The following is a 17,099-nucleotide window of genomic DNA, read 5'->3' on the forward strand; positions in this document are numbered from 1 at the left end:
AGACGCTTGTCTCATCTGTGCTATTCATGACCCAGAAAAGGTCCTGGCTGGCTCAGAGGACCTGAGAGGTCAACATCGAACACGAGGCTCAAATGTGAAACAAGGACAGGTGCAGAAGCTGGGTTCCCTTCCAAAAAAGAGGCAGAAGCTGCAGGACGTGGCTGAGGAGCAAAACCAGACATGTGACAAGCAGGGTAAACAGTAGGGGAAGAACCCAAAGGAAAGGAGGGCTCTGATCTGGGGACCTATTCCCCGTCGGAAGTGACCCTGTCCTAATACCACGGCTCACTTCCAGGTCTGTTGTACATTTAGGTGGAGGAGTCACACATTTCCCGCGGAACACGTAATGGAAGCTCTGGAACATGAGCCCCAGCAGAGTCTGCTCACTGGTCGATGATGGAGCGCTGCAGCACCTGGTTCATCATGTCCTCCTCATCCACGTCGTAATCCTACGGGCAAAAAAGACGCTCAGCCTCAGCCAACTGTGCGCAGCTGCAAGAACTCACTTTCAGTCGGAGAAGCAGGGCATGTGAGCGGTGGCTCTGGAGAGGGGCCAGAGGCCAGGGGCCAGCTCCACGGTCTGCGATGCCAGCTGCACGACTCCGGGAAAGTGCTTGATCTCTCTGTGCCTTGGCTGCCTCATCCTGACGATGACCATGATGACGGCTCCCTCAGACGGGAGGGTGGGGACCAGAGAGGACCCGAGTGAAGCCTGGCACAGACCAAGCATTCAGACCTGGAGCGTTCCGAAGTTAATAGCAGCCTTTTTGATTCAATGAGACAAAGCTATCTACTTGGGAATTGCAGCTGGCATTGCTGGCTGCACTACCTGAGTCACACACCGCCCAGCTTGCAATTCCTTGGGAATTGTATTCATCTTTAACAAAACGACAGGTATTTCGAAGTCTTGAGTTTCAGACACTCTGTTAGGCCGAGAGTAAAATACTCTTTATGACAACTCAGGAAAGAGTCATGCTTTCCTTCTCAGGTCCTGAAACACAGTCATTAAGACTGAATACTAGGGGCTTGCCTGGTGGCGCAATGGTTAAGAATCTGCCTGTTAATGCAGGGGACACGGGTTCGAGCCCTGATCCGGGAAGATCCCACATGCCACGGAGCAACTAAGCCTGTGTGCCACAACTACAGAGCCTGCGCTCTAGAGCCCACGAGCCACAACTACTGAGCCCGTGTGCCACAACTACTGAAGCCTTCACACTTAGAGCCCGTGTTCTGCAACAAGAGAAGCCCCCGCTTACTGCAGCAACGAAGACCCAATGCAGCCAAAATAAATAAATTTATATAAATGTAAATAAATAAATAAATTTATTTTTTAAAAAAACCCACTCAGCTCTAGAGAAAGGATGTAAACCTGATGACCACATTTGGCTAGTTGGTGTGTTTCGTTTGACCTGAAGTACTCTAAAACAAACTTGGGATGCGTCATATGAAATTCTGCATTTCCAACTTCTTGGGGTTGGGGCGGGAGGAGCCTGGCAATGCTGTGCCTGTCTTTCCACACAACAACAATCAGCTGGCGCTGCTGGCTGCATTACCTGAGTCACACACCGCCCAGCTTGCAATTCCTTAGGAGAATCACTTCCATTACTTGCCTGGTTCCTGTGGGCACCTGAGCTTAAGGATCCTAAACCAGGTTCCATAACAGGTAGAAACCACATACTGAAGTGGACAAAAGTTTTGGAAAACATAAAATAAAAGCAAGCTTACTATATCTCAGTCTAGATGACTGGCCAGTTCATCTTCTTAAATACCACACAGCTGTCATTCCAGGGAGCCCATCACATCAGTGACAAAACTCACCAAGGGGGCCCACAGTTCTCCAGGTAAGAGAAGGGAGGGAGCTGTGCCACCCCCCGGGGGAAGGAGTTAGAGCACAGGCTCCAGACTCACCACGAAAGTGTCGTAAGAAAACTGGTGCCGGCGCTGGATGTGCTCTATGAAGTTGGCGCTGCGGTAGTTAGGGTCTCCCCAGGGCATCGAGGCACATATCGGACAAACCTTTCAATAAAGAAGCACGGTATCAGGTACTGGGTGTCTGAGCTGACATTAGCCCTCTGTGGCCTGTGTCCGGCCACCTTTCTTCCAGGACAGCTTTCCTGACCACCAGTCCAGGGCCTGGTAACATCTTCAAGTGCACATTCACATCCCAGAAGACACTGTCAGTCTCCTACTCGAGTCAAAAGGCTTAGGCCATGATACCACCCATTTTTGATCCCCTACTAAGGTGAGAACACTGTGTCAGCCTAGGAGGAGCCTAGACTACGACCTTCCAACCCAGCACACAAAATGATCTAAAAGCACAAAGAAAACCAAGGAAATGACAGATGAGCGACATCCCAAGGAAGTAAAACACAGCCTTATGTGCTATTTTTATCAAGTAAATGCTCAGATGATGGGGCTCAGGCTAAAGAGCCTTCGTACAAGAGGTTGATTTGGGCTTTGAAGAGCAGGAGGTATTTGGAAAGTCAAAGAGTACATGGCAAGAAGCCAATTAGTTTGGCTAGAATGGAAAATTCCCAGCAAGGGGCAGAGAGGAACGGGGGGGGGGGGGGGGGGGAGCGGTCTGGCTTGCCAACGGAACCCCACCATCTACAAGGAAGATATGCGACAAAGGGGGTTGACATGAGATAAATGTGAAATGGTGAAGGAGCTATAGGCAGGAGGCTGGCGCTGTGGAGGAGACCGTGATCAGAACCAGAGTTTGGGGAGGAGGAGGCTTCCAAAGGGGAGGGCTGAAACACTGACGTTTAAGGAGCTCTGCAGAAGGAGAGGGGCAGAACAGAGGACCACGGGCTGAAGGAAGTGAGGCTTCAACAGAGAAAATAATCAGAGGGATTTCAAGAAGCCAAAGGAGGGGGAAAAAAGGACAAAAAATTGGGTTGCAGTATCAGATACCACAGAGTAGTTTAGCAATATCTATCAAAATTATGAGTGTACTTAACCTTTAACCAAATTAATCCATATCTAAGACTTTATTACTATTCTTTGTTAGGAACTGGGATTCACTGATGGGCCTCAGTGAGGAAGGGACAGGGCCAAGGTCTCATGAGTGCCTCTGTCCAGGGGCCACGATTAGTGATGCATTTGACTCCAGAGCCATCTGGGATGAGCCACTTCTCAGCTGCCATGTCTTCAGATTCATCTGCATTAAACTTAGTAAATCCCCACTCCTGGGAGATGCAGATTCTCTGGCAGCCAGGGCACCTGAACTTGGCCCTGCATAGGGCCTCAATCACATGCTCCTTGTTCTGCAGCTTGGTGTGGATGGGCATGATGACTTTGCCAACGGAAGACACTGGCTACTGTGCCCGAGGGCCTTCCCAAGGCACCCTGTACACCTGTCTGGAGCCTAGACTGGGGACGGCCTGAGGCCAGACACGAATGTCCACTGGAAAGGGCTGTCTCCAAGGTCCCTTAGGGCAACCCATACAGGCAACAGGCTGCATACACTACCAAGGAGGCTGCTCTTTGCAGCCATTGCACACCGGGCCCCCATGGAGAAAAGAGCACAGTCGGCTTAACTGGCTGCAGGGTAAGACTTTATTTTTCAGACATACGTAAATACAGGCAAAGGTATGTTAAAAATCTATGACACCCTTTACAAATGTACTATGAAAAACTTCAGAACTATAGGAAAGTAGATAATAGTTTGACAAACCATCCCTTATCCCCAACACCTAGATTTAAGTTTGGCATACCTACTTCAGCAAAAAATGAAGCATTTAAAAATAAGACACAACAATTCACCCTTAACTGTTTCAGAACAGTCCTAAAAATGTGTTTCCCTTTACAAATACCGTACTATTTATTATCTCACCCAACGATCAACAATTTTTTTTAGTAGCATTTAATATCCAGTCTTTAATCAAATTTTCTGATACCGTCTGGAAGTAACCTTGACGTTTATCAATAAGGGACCAGTTAAATCATGGTACAGACAAGTAATGAAAAACTGAGAAGCTCATTAAAAGAATCAGATCTACATGTACTAATGTGGACAGATGTCAACAACACTGGTTACAGTGTATAGAAATGCGCTGTTACTTGCATCCAAAGGGGGACAAAAAAGGAGGATGCACATGAATCATACATTTGAAAGCTAGAAATGTCTCTGGATGACATAACTGTATTTTCCACACACACACACAGTTGAGCACTACTCAGAGGCCAATGAGCACCCAACAGAGGTGTCTCTGATGCTGTTAAGAGAGAACTGGTTTAGGAGCCAGGACACTGGGTTCCAGTACTGGTTCTGCACTAACCAGCTTCACAATGTGGGCAATCCACTTAGCATGGGTGGCACACTGGTTTATTCCAGAAATGAGTGCAGGGGAGACAGTGGTAGGAAATGAATTTGAGTAGCTCTATCATTTGATTTAACATCCGTTTTAGTTTTCATAATTACTAAAATAGTTGAGCTTATCTGGCTAACTTTAAAATGGAAAATGGGTAGTGGGAGCAGGTGGTGATGTCTGTGTGTCTCTGTGTCTAAGCTCATTTGCTCTTTCAATTAGTAATTAGTTATTAAGAACCACAACTGAAACATCTTGAAGAAGCAGCTGAAAACTTGGCTTTGGGGTGTTTTTCATAGAACATATCATGCTTAGTGCAGACAAAGAATGTGTACTGAGCAGCTATTCTGGAATCATAGGAAAAGAAAATGTCTGGCCTCAGGACATCCTCAGTCTAGGCTCCAGACAGGTATACAGGGTGCCTTGGGAAAGCCCTTGGGCACAGTGGCCAGAGTCCACATTGGCGAAGTCATCATGCCCATCCACACCAAGCTGCAGAACAAGGAGCATGTGATTGAGGCACTATGCAGGGCCAAGTTCAGGTGCCCTGGCCGCCAGAAAATCTGCCTCTCCAGGAGTGGGGATTTACTAAGTTTAATGCAGATGAATCTGAAGACATGGCGGCTGAGAAGTGGCTCATCCCAGATGGCTCTGGGGTGCGATGGCCATTCCAGATTGGCATCTGCCTCAAAACCTCAACACTCATCTATGTAATAAAGATACAGACCTCAGAAGGATGGGTATTAGTATCAAATGATGAGGCTGTTTATTTTATTTATTTTTTTTTTTTTTGCAGTACGCGGGCCTCTCACCGCTGCGGCCTCTCCCGTTGCAGAGCACAGGCTCCGGACGCGCAGGCCCAGCGGCCACGGCCCACGGGCCCAGCCGCTCTGCGGCACGCGGGATCCTCCCGGACCGGGGCACGAACCCGCGCCCCCTGCATCGGCAGGCGGACCCCCAACCACTGCGCCACCAGGGAAGCCCAAGGCTGTTTATTTTTGAGAGAAAATAATCAATTCTTTGTGACTGATCTCATGAAAGGTTGGCAGGCATGGTATGGTGTTTTACTTTTACACTGGGTTTACTTCTATTATTCAAAAATGACAAGTGGTAATATAATGCATTTCTCACATCCAAACATAAACTAAATTGCAAGAATATAAAAAATACTTAAATAACTGATGGTATAGAGGGAACCAGGAGTCTAGGGGAAGGGGCCACAGTCCACTTCTTATACAAGGAACTGATTACATACAAAGAAACAAATTTTAAAAATTGCAGCAAGGTGAGAGAAAACAAGGACTTAAGAAGACCAGCTGGGTCCATGGAGAATGTGATGACAGCAGTGGACGCTGGACTCTAAAGGGATAAAGGAGAGAATATGGAAGAGACAGCAGCAGCTGACAAACCAAAGCTTGAAGGAAAAGAGAAACTGCAGGCTACATAGAGAAAACAGTGGATCAAATATTCCTCCCACCAATTAGGGAAGATTGGGCATGTCTGAAGGAAAGCAAGTGTTAGGAGCGGGTAGAGAGAAAAGCTGAAGGTGACAGGAGAGACATGGTGGGGAGAGGAAGCCTCAGGGGCAGGGCAAGGCCCTAGTCTCAGTCCTCCGCCTGGATCTGAGGATGTGGGCAGAGAAGAGGCGGACTTGCAAAGGAGCCTTTTCCTCAGCACGAGGGAATGATGAGGACACAGAAGGAGGGGTGCACACTCAAGCGTTCACAGGAACCCGGCGGGAAAGGCAAACAAGCAAAGCAGGATGTCTGTGAGCCATCCCATCTAAGGGGCCAGCAGTACTCAGAGCCAGCCAACTCTCACCAGAACTTCTAATTTCTCAAATGTACAGTATCAAGATTGAGAAATCTGCTAATTTTTAAAGTCTGGGGAAATGAAAATGTGTATGGGCCAGACAGGCTGCCAGTCTGTGACCTCAGAGATAGATCAGAGAGCTCCTGAGACAGAATGAACAGAGAAGAAAGGAACACACACCTGGTACTTGGAACTTAGTGAAAAGCAGGACTCACCATTATCTGTGGAAAAGATGGGGATAGTTCATGCCAGGAACTTAAGGAAAAGAGAGTGCCCAGAATAGCCACCAGACAGTGTGTGTGTGTGTGTGTGTGTGTGTGTGTGCCTAGCAGCAATAGGGCCTGGCTGAAAACAGGGTGCTCACTGGGCCAAGCCAGCCCAGTTCCCTAGTTTGGGGAGTTGGGAAAAGCAGAGAGAGGGGGGATTCGTCTGTGGAATCTGTCACAGCACATTAAGAGTCCAGGGAGCCCAGTGTAAAAAGTAGCTGTACTGACCAGAATTTGGACTTGGCAAGGAGTTCAATAAAGAGAAGAGTCAAGGTATTCTCAAACAGACCAGCTGAATCTTAAGATTTAAGACAGAAAAACACAGAGCGCCATCAGGCCTAATTCTACTAGCAAAAGCTCATGCAAATTCTCAAGCCTGTACACCATCTTTTACAGCAGTGGAGCTGAAGATCTGCTCATAAAACTAGCTACATAGTTCAACAGAAGCAGTGTGAGATAAATGGGAAAACAAAACTATAGAGAAAGTTGTATTAAGACCTGGTCTGCCAATCACATTAAGAGGGAAGGGTAACACTGCTGAGATGGACCAAATTCAAACTTTTTTTTTTTTTAAAGAAAACTACATGTCAGCCTTAATATATAAATTAAATATCAAAGGACTGATAAGCACTTTCCTAATAATTTCATCTACATTCTCTTTCCCCACAACTATGAAGAAGCTACTCAAATGGAAAATGGCAGCTCTATGCAGACACCAGGGGATCCAAGTTAACATTACCAACAATGGGAACAACAAACATCATGTGACCCGCCTGATGTATACCCGGAAGATGTAGCATCCCTGCTCCTAATCATGAAGAAACAGACAAACCCAAATTGAAGGACATTCTACAAAACAACTGGCCTGTCCTCTTTAAAAATGTCAAGGTCATGAAAGACAAAGAAAAACTGAGGACTAAAGAGACATGACACCTAAATATAACACACAGATCCAGGATTTTGGGGCCAGGGGAGATTGCTATGAAGGACACTACAATTGTTAAATTTTAAACATGAATCCCAAAGTAGGTATTAGATTGTATCAATGTTACAATTCCTGAATGTGAAAATCAAACTCACAAAAAAATGTGGTTTTCTAAGAAGACATTTACTTCTTCTTAGGAGATATGTGCTGAAGTATTTAGGGACAAAGGGTCATGACATCTGTAACTTATTCTCAAATGGTTAGCATAAAATATGTATACAGAGTATAGTTAAGCAAATATGGTAAAATCTTATTAATCTGTGACTCTAGGTAAAGGGTACATAGAGTTCATTTAGCTAACCCTGTAATTTTTCTGTTAAGTTTGATTTTTTTTCCTCATAAAAATTCAAAAAACAACAACAAAAACCCACATAACAAAACAAAAAACTCAAAGAGTTACTCTTACCACAGATTTGGTGTCCGTGCTATGCAACAACCTGCAGTGTTCTACAAGTCCTTCTTGGTCAAAATTCTTCTCGGGGCAGTAAGGACAAGGGAAAGTATAACGGTTTGGGACATTTCTGGAAGATGAAAGGCAGGAAAAAAGAAGAAACCTCTCTGTGAGTAACTTTCCACATAATTTCAATCACTGTACCCTCCCAAAAGGAGCAAAGTTCACTCAATGCGTCATGATAGGGGTTCTGATGATCACTTATGCATCAGGTCAAATGATTGAAACTAACAGATCAGCTAATATTTGAAGTGAACATGAGAGTCCTTCTCCACACCCATCCCAAAACAAAACCTTATGTCAGCTTTAGCCAGCGTAACAATTGTACCTCCACTTTCCAAAACTCATGAAGAAAGACGTCCACCTAAGAGAGTGACAGAGTCATTTACCTTGGCTGAAGGGACACATCCTTGGTGGTGGCCTTCACACCTTCCATGATGTAATTCTGGTATTTGGAACAGGTAGCCACATGTGCACGGATCTTGGATAGGAAGAACTTAAGTAGGAAGAATCAGAGCCCACAAGTTAGTCAGGAACTTGTACCCAGTCCAACACAGTCCCAAAGTGAAGGCAAGATGAAAACTAGACCTATATCACCCTGGCAAACAATCTCACCAGACTCCTGGCTATGCTGATGGGACTGAAACTCTGACTGTTGCAGGGTTTCTGTTAATACCAAGGCTGATGTTTTACTTGACCAAACGAGGATATCTGCTTCCACTCTAAAATCACTCTCAGAGAGGTTTGCTTTATTCATGATATGCTCTCTGCTCACAGAGACACTCCAAACCCAGTGAAGTTTTTAAAGTTTTCCACACTAGCACTTAAACTAATCTCCTTACGCAAGCCAAGAACCACATTCCATTATAAGTGCGGCAAAGAAAAGTGATGATTTACGTAAAAGGGATAAAGGCTAGTAATCCTAGTTAAACAATTATATCCTATCACCAGATTGTGATAAATGATCTTACAAAAAAACCCCAGAATCTGAATTCTATTTCTCTAATAAAATCTAGTCTTTGCAAGATGGAAAGAGAAAAGAAAACCCACAGAAGAGTGCTTCATCACAGGTGATCTAAAAAGAAAGAAAAAGTGTAAGGAATGAAGAAAGAGGAGGTAAAGGGAAGATAAACATTTCTGGAGGTATAATACAATACAATCACTAATCTTTAAAATGAAGAAAATCAAAAGCATACAGAAATTTTTAAAAACTCATCATGCATACATAAAGAAAGATAAAGGTAACAGGAAACTTTATTTCAGTATCTTGAGTTTCTCAATCAAAAGAAACTACAAGGGAAAATATGTTTCAGTATTTGAGCTCTGGCTTACCATGATGCTTCTTTCTGTCTTATCTCCAGCTAAAGAACTTGACCTCAAGCTGTCTATCAAAGAGCTCCCAATTAAAAGGGACGGGAAAGAGCCCTACTCAGAACTGCAGCCACTGTGTACCCCTAGTGCTAAATCACTCTGAAAGGAAAGAAATGGTAAGGTATATCCATTTTATGGCTATCCATATTAAGGTGTTAAAGTAATGAAACTAAAATGCGAGGATGTCAAATAAGTCATTAAGTAAAAAAAAGTTTTCAAAAGTGAAAAGAACTTGTAAAAATATATATTATAGTATGATCCTATTTTGTAGAAATCCCACACTTGTGTTTGTCAATGGGCAGAAAAATATCTTGCAACCTTCTAAATTGAAGCATTTTTAAAGAGGTCATCTCTGGAGTGGGGAACAAGCCTACATTAGTTTATATTTTTGTGTTGTCTGGAATTAATAAAATCATAATGATTTAAAAACCAATAATGCTGTGTATATCTCTTTGAAAATAAAATGTTGTAACCTGTGCAGTTACAACAGATGCTAAGATAAATATTCTTGACTCTAATATGGTCACACAAAAGAGTATGGATGCATTTCAAATGTTAGATATTGCTATTATAATCAAATGACTTCATATTGACCTTTGCACTACAATTCCCCCTTGCCAAGTGCTAAAAAGCTGAACAAGTTTTATATCTTTAGTAATATACATTATAAAATTTCCCCTCAGGACTTCCCTGGTGTTCCAGTGGTTAAGACTCCGCGCTTCCACTGCAGGGGGCGCGGGTTCCATCCCTGGGGTTGGGAAACTAAGATCCTGCATGCCAGGTGGCATGGCCCAAAAAAAAAAAAATTTTCCCCTCAAACTCATTGCAGCAGGTAACTCTGAGTCACTGACTTCATTTTATATTTTAAAAAATTAAGAAATATCATTCATTATATTCTAATTAAAACTGTGTATGCTGCTTTGGGAAAATGGGTCTTTTGCAGGAAAAAACTGGGACAACTGATTTCTATGGCTTTCAAAACTAAACTATGTAATATACTAAACCAATTCTTAAAGGAAAAAAAACCCCACCACAACCAATTAAGGTTACCAAAACGCAACAGCACAGCCACTGCCACAGATAACCAGCATGCACACGTGCTGTTAGTCACTTAGTCACGCTCTAACTTCAGAAACAACGTGGCAACAGATCTACATTTTACCCATCTTATAGAAAGACACTGACTCTTCCATTTTACTTCCACATACATTTTTACGGCAGCCATGGCAAGAAGTCTCTGTGCTCTCAATCTGCCGCTCGAGCTCCACGGCTCGGACGCCAGGTGCCAGAGTGCTGCGACACACCCCACAGACAGGCTTCTTCGGCTTCAGACATTCCTGCAGGCATGCAGAGCAAAAGCTAGAACAAGACATACAGAGAACCTGCGTCATGCATCGTGGAGACAAGACAACAAAAATGGATAAACTTTTAAAATGACATCAATGAATAAAAAACAACTTGCTCCCTGCTCTTGATTCAAATACTGAGTCCTTCTGGGCAAGAAAAAGGGGGGGGAGGGTGTTCCTTGCAACGAACACACAGGTCCAGCAACAGAAATAAATGCAAACTCCCATGACATGGCAGAAGGTGCTATGGCACAATCTTCAGACCTTAGCCCCTGCCGCTGAGGGATCTTGGCGGGATCTCCTGAACTTCAGTTTCTCCTCTGTGAAGTGGAGATTGTAGTACCTACTTCTAGGATTGCTGGGAGGATGGATTATGCATAGCAGACTCTTACTACAGTGTCTAGCACATATGAAATGCACCACAAACAGACGTGGCTATCATTAGAGGTGAATGCAAAGCACTATGGAAACACAAAGTCAAGAGCAACCATTGTGACCCAAGAAGGACAGGGCTGGTAAGACTTCAGAGGCAGCATCCGCGAAAGAGCCTTAAAAGAAAGAGTTCAGTGGTACAGGAGGGGAAGAATATTCCAGGCCCTTAGACTTAGACTTTTATTTCCTCAGATGCATCGTGAGTGTTTAACACCTTTCCTCATAAGCAGTAGGGAGCCAGGTGTTTAAAACAAGGTAGCAACCAGACCAAATTCAAGTTTTAGAAAAATAACTCTGGCGTTATCATGGACAATAGAGTTGCTGGTTTTAAAAATTTTTTAGATGAGGAAAGGCAGAAAAGACTTGATGTAGAAACCAAACAGATGGCCAAAGGCAAGAAACCGTGAGGCAATAAAGAATTCAGGAAATGATTCGGGGGTAGAATCAGTAGGACTTGGTAATTTACTGAATTTGGAAAAGAAAAGAAGTCAAAGATGACCAACTTTCTGTCAGAAGCCTAGACAGGTGGTGATGCTCAGATGTGGTACAGATTAGGAAGGAATAATAAAGCATGAAAATACCCTGGCTACATACTCAACCTGACAGACAAGATAACAAAATCTGCCAGGACGAACTCAGGACATATAATCAAAGGTAATCTGTGCATCTGACCATTTTCTACTGTCTCTAAAAATTTTCTTCCTTTTTGTTATTTAGCTAGATGTTAAATGCTGCTAGACAAAATTCTAAACCAGGATGGGAGAAAGTGAGGGGGTCTAATGATTCACAACCAAGGGCACAGTGGTGAACACAAAATCCCTGTCACCATGATGCTTATATTCCAGAGTAGGGGAGAACACAAGTGTTAACTTCAGATAGTGACTGAATATATGAAGGAAATAAAACAAGGCAAAGAGATCAGCTGCGGGGAAGGGGGTCATAGAAAGCTTCTTTAAGGGGGTAACAGTTGAGCTAAGACCTAAAATTATGAGGAGAGCCACACAGACGTGGATGAAAAGAGTTCCACAGAGATGACACCAAGTGCAAAGCGGGAACCAAAAGGTAGAAAGGAAGGTCTCTGAGGCCATGATGTGGTAGACCACGGGGAGAGGATAAGCGATGAGGTTAAAGAGGCAGATGTGGCCTTATGGCCATCACTTGTTGTACCTCTTCTCAAAGGCAGATCAATAGAGTACCCAAGAGAGCACAGAAGATCCCAGAGAGCATAATGAAATCAAACCCAGCTTGTAGATAAAAGCGGCTCAAAGCCTCCCTTCAAGCATACACCAAGATTCAGCTCAGAGATCAATGTTCACAAGCCACTCTGTGCCTGAGTCATACCCAACGAACAAGCCTGCTTTTACATGGCCTCTGTATCTTGGACTGGCTTTTAGTTTCCATTTCCTATTTATGGGCCTTTTTCTAGTTCAGCCTTCTAGATGCTCCACTTCCTGTTATAATGCTACTTAGAAAATCCTTCTCTTGGGCACCTAGCCACCTGCCATTCTCCAGCTGTATTCCACTAAGTTGGAGGGGGATGTAAAATTCAGGGCTTGAAATAAAGTTTTATAAAAATCAATGCCCCACGCAGCCGGAGCTGCAGTAATGCTCACTTCCAAGCACAAAAGTTAGCAAAAATCAACCAGGCAGAGCAAAAAGCACTTGGCTGGAGCTAAGGGAGACTTGGCTGCCCTTACAGAGGTGTAGCCATCTGTCTTTAATCAGCATTGAACTGATGAACACACGGAGCTAGTATGGTGAGTACAGAAAAGAGCCAAGGTTTGAATCCCAGTACTGCCCCCTGACCTCTGACCTCGGAAAGGTCCATCTGGCTCAAGGAAACCTCAAATTTTGCTGCTCTTCAGTTGGCAAATTGTGCTGGGTCAATCCTCTTTATAAATGTTAATTGTAAATGAAGTCCACTGAATTAATCCAAAATTGGGTAAACATAATAATGAGGACTGATCCAAGGAAAAGAGGACTCAACCAGAAAGCTACCTAGGCTCCACTTCAACTTTCACAAAGTTTGCTTCCACCACTAATTTCTTAGTTCATTCGTTCCTTACTTGATCACTCCCCCTGTCCCCACCCCAGGTTTGGTCTCTATAATACCCTCCCATTGCACAATGAGTTTTGACAAACGTTTGAGCATTATTAGTACTTATTTATCATCAATTCACTGGACTGTGAACTCCGAGGGCAGAATCACCTTGTTTCCTACTGTGCCCCCAAATCTGGCACATAGTGAGCACACAAATATTTTAGCCAGTTGAACATAAGATTGGAAGATGGTTGCTCAGACACTACGCTGGGCACTTGGGACAGAAAGAGGCGCAAAACAGACATGATCACTACCCTCGTGATCCCGAAGTTTTGCTCTGTGCAAGGTTGGAGAAAGAAGCCCCAGGAAAGAAGCAGGGAGGTAATTTAAATGGGGTTGGTGACAAGGGAGGTAACTTAAACTGGGACTTGGAAGTCTGGAAAGGATCTGGCATAGAGACGGGGGAGGTGCAAATGGCGCAAGAAGAGTTCCAGGCTAATTGAACTGCAAACAGGAACAGCCTGAAGCTAGAAAGAGCTTGGCGCACTTGAAGAAGCAAAAAGCAGTCAGTGTGCCTGAAGAGCCCTTGCCAGGTGCCAACTGTTCTCTGAACTGGCAAACAGACACCTGCAGTCCATCTGGGGAGAGTAGACAATGGTGAACCTGCCCTAAGTGAGCCTCAGTGCCCTCACTTGCAAGATGGCCTCCAACCCTCTTCCCCTGCTGTAGTGCTGCAGAAATAAGAATGCCCATGAGGTCCAGTAGGTGCCTATTGTGCCTACTGACCAACAGAGGGATCCTAAGACCAATACCAAGATGATGCCCGTGACGACCATTGGGGAAGGCCACAGACGAAAATCCAACTCCCAGTAGCAAGAGGAAGGTAGCCACATTCTCTACGGTTCTTTCAACTTAAGCGTCTGATGTGTCTGATGGAGCAAGGCTTAGATTCAAACCCAGCCAACCTCAAAGCACCTACCCCAGAACCTATACTGGACATTTTCACACACATCTCCTTCAGTCGTCATAAGCAGTCTATTAGCAACATGGAAACTTTATAATTTCAAATACAATGAAACAAACCTCATACCCAAGTAGGAATGCTAACAATCCCTATCTGCCAACTCCCCACCTCTTTCACAGTGAAGGGCAGACTGGTCAGATCTACATCAAGACTTCCCTTTTGTTCTTTTGGTCTAGTCTGGCGTTTCCCCAACTGTAGTGAACATTAGCATTACTTGGCACAGCTAGACACATGACGCCATACACAGTGTACTTCAGGGGCCACGTACAGACTATTTAAGGGAAACTGACTCCCCAAGAGCCGACTTTAGACCTTACCAAACCCCCAGGAGGGTGCGACTCCACCATCGCGCAAGGGAAGGAGCCTGGCAGGCTGCCTGTAACACAGCAGGCGCTCAACAGAAGAGCCGGATACTTGGGAGTAAGGAGGGCGGAAGAGAAGACCACCCCGCCAACTTCCACGGGCCTCCAGGAACTCCATGTCCTCCCGCTCCCTCCTCGAGACCCTCCCTGCCGAGGCCTCGCTCCTCGGCTCCATTTTCCTCCCAGTCAGGCGCCCCCCCCGACCGGCCCCTGACCCTCCACTTACACGTGTCCACAGGGCACCTGCACCGGCTTCTCGTACACCTCTAGGCACACGGGACATGTGAAGCGGCCCAGGGGGTCGGCCTCCGCCGCCGGCCCTGCCAGCTGCGAACCACCATCACGGTCCTGCGGTTGCGCCGCCATCTTGCTGCCGCTGAGCGCAGGGCAACGGCGGCCGAGGAGGAGGAGCCCGCGGGGCGGGGCGAGGGGCGGGGCTTATGAAACGTGCGTCGGGCTGGGGGCGTGACTTATGGAACGTGCGTCGGGCTGGGGGCGGGGCTAGTGGGTGTGCAGCGCTTCCTGACCTCTCTGACGGGAGGGAGGGAGGGAAATCTCGATTTCCCAGATCCAGAGACTGGCTTTGTGGAACAGGCTTTGTGCTTCAGCCACTGTTTCCCAAATTTAAATCGTTATTACTATTACTTAAAATTTACTTATGCACTATTACTGAATCTTTCTCTTCAATCGAGTTGTTGTTTTTTTAAACTTCAGCAAACAAATTTTAAAGAGAGATCTGTTATCACTCCCAAGCTACAAATAGAAAATCAGTATCACATTTCTACAGGACACTGGAAAAATACAATGGAAACAATACAATCTTATAAATTCATGCTGGATACTGTTGCCGCTGAAAAGGGAGATTAAGCATGAGTAGAGAGGTGCTGAAGACAGACTACCACCACACTGAGACTTCCTAGTGAAAGCAGAAGTAATCTCTATCTCCCTTAGAGTCAAACTATTTAAAATTGTGTCCACATGCCTCCTGGCCATGGGATCTAGCTCCAGCTCTGTATAAGATGGGGAGCCTCGGGTTTGAAGAGAGAGACTAAACCTCAATCCTGAAAGGAGGAGGCCTAAAACCCAGATGTTTTGAATCTCAACTTTCTCCACTTTTCACTGCACCAAATTGGCTCTTGTATATAGCCCATGTAACAAAAGCTACATCTTGTTAGCAGGCTCTGCTAACAAGCCTGTGTGGTTTTCTTAACCAGGAAAGTCAATGATCAATTAAACTCCACCCTGAAAGGCCACAAAGCCCTCACAGTAAGGAGTCTGCACAGGACAAATAAACTACGTTTGCTAAGCCAGATTAACTGAATGCAAATTTGCGCCTCATTTGTCCCATTCTCAGTCCTCTGGGTTGATTTTGCTTGACCTGCTGGAAGCAGGAGGATTATTTTTAGCTTGCCATGTGGGCATCTTTTCACAGACGAATAACCTGGCGGGTAGGCAGCAACCCTAGAGGGCCAATGCTTATGTTTTACCATTTCTTTTTCTTGTTCCTATGCTAGGCACCTGTGCATCTGACCTCTTCCCAGCCAAAAGTGCCCTTTCTCCTCTCCAGGGATGGGGGTGCTTTAGTGGGGCCAGAGGTGTGTTGTGGGTATTTATAAGCCTTTGTGTTGGTTTTGTAGCTGCCACCGGACCCTGTGCTGAGAGCGGGGAGGACGGTGAGGGCAGGGGAGTCCCAGACCCGGGCTTCAAATCCACTGAGTGCCTCCAGTTTGGGCTCTTGAAATGAACTTTCCAGGAGCTCGTACACTTAGTCACAGAGACAGGAGGACAGGATTGAAATAATACTATATTAATAGTGAACTTTTTGTGCACTTATTATTCTAAGCACTTTACATGAATGAATCCTCAGAGCAAGCTGTGACTTTGGTTCTACCACTCACATTTTACAACTATGCAAATCGAAGCACAGAGAGATTAAATTACCTTTTAACACAGATGGAAAACCGGAGTCAGGATTTGAACCCATGCAGTCTGGCTTTGGTACCTGTGCATTTAAGAGTGCCAGTCATTCTCAAACTCTTACGTGCCTAAGAGTCACCTGGAGGGCTTCTGAAAACAAGATTTGCTGGGGCAGATCCCCAGAGTTCCTGATTCAGCAGGTCAGTAAATCTAGGGTGTGGCCTGAGGATTTGCATTTCTAACATTTTTTCCAGGTGATGCAGCCACTGCTGGACAGGACTGTACTTTGAGAACCACTAATCTACATTACACGCCCCCCCCCTCCCCCGGCCCCAACCCCAGCCCTGGTCAATGCTGAGACTAGACTAAATGTGCAATATCCCTTCCTGTTTTTTCTGGGCATTCTCCGTGAAAATGTCCCCACTCTCCCTTTCTTAGCTTGCAAATGTATTGCCAGCCCTCCCTCATTCCCCACAATCACACTGGCTGTTTTTCAAAAACAATCAACCTAATAATGTGTGTCAAATGAATGGATCTTTCTCCTCCCATTTTCCCTTAATGTTCTTGAGGAAAATGTTTCCCACAATCATCTCTTCCTCTTTAGTTTTTGGCAGCCTCTGTCAGATGGCCTACATCATCTAAGACCCTCTTGGGGTTCTGATGAGAGCCTGGAGTGGGGAAGGGGTCCTGCTCAAAGGCTTCGCAAACTTGATTTTTACTGCCAAGGGAGACTCATTCATTCAGGCAACAAAGAGTCCCTGTGGGCCTACTGTGTGCTGGGC

General features: G+C 45.2%; 1 protein-coding gene across 1 annotated transcript; it reads right to left on the reverse strand.

Moving 5' to 3' along the window:
• Positions 1 to 242: 242 nt before the first annotated feature.
• RNF114 (ring finger protein 114) lies at positions 243 to 14,780 on the reverse strand. The gene is made up of 6 exons (XM_007446386.1): positions 14,627 to 14,780; positions 10,404 to 10,554; positions 8,214 to 8,320; positions 7,780 to 7,894; positions 1,909 to 2,016; positions 243 to 449 (listed from the first exon to the last, which is right to left on the reverse strand). Exons 1-6 carry the CDS (start codon positions 14,764 to 14,766, stop codon positions 384 to 386), a joined length of 687 nt encoding a protein of 228 aa, XP_007446448.1. The 5' UTR covers positions 14,767 to 14,780; the 3' UTR covers positions 243 to 383.
• Between the last annotated feature and the right edge of the window lie 2,319 nt (positions 14,781 to 17,099).

This window comes from Lipotes vexillifer, unplaced genomic scaffold (assembly GCF_000442215.2).
Source record: "Lipotes vexillifer unplaced genomic scaffold, Lipotes_vexillifer_v1.1 scaffold251, whole genome shotgun sequence".
NCBI classification, from domain to species: domain Eukaryota; kingdom Metazoa; phylum Chordata; class Mammalia; order Artiodactyla; family Lipotidae; genus Lipotes; species Lipotes vexillifer.

Coding starts and splice junctions, on each gene's coding strand:
- RNF114 (XM_007446386.1), bottom strand. CDS start 14,766: ATGGCGGCGCAACCGCAGGACCGTGATGGTGGTTCGCAGCTGGCAGGG. Junction 10,555..14,626: donor CAGGTGCCCTGTGGACACGT/GTAAGTGGAGGG, acceptor GTCTTGTTCTAG/CTTTTGCTCTGCATGCCTGC. Junction 2,017..7,779: donor GCACGGACACCAAATCTGTG/GTAAGAGTAACT, acceptor CTTTATTGAAAG/GTTTGTCCGATATGTGCCTC.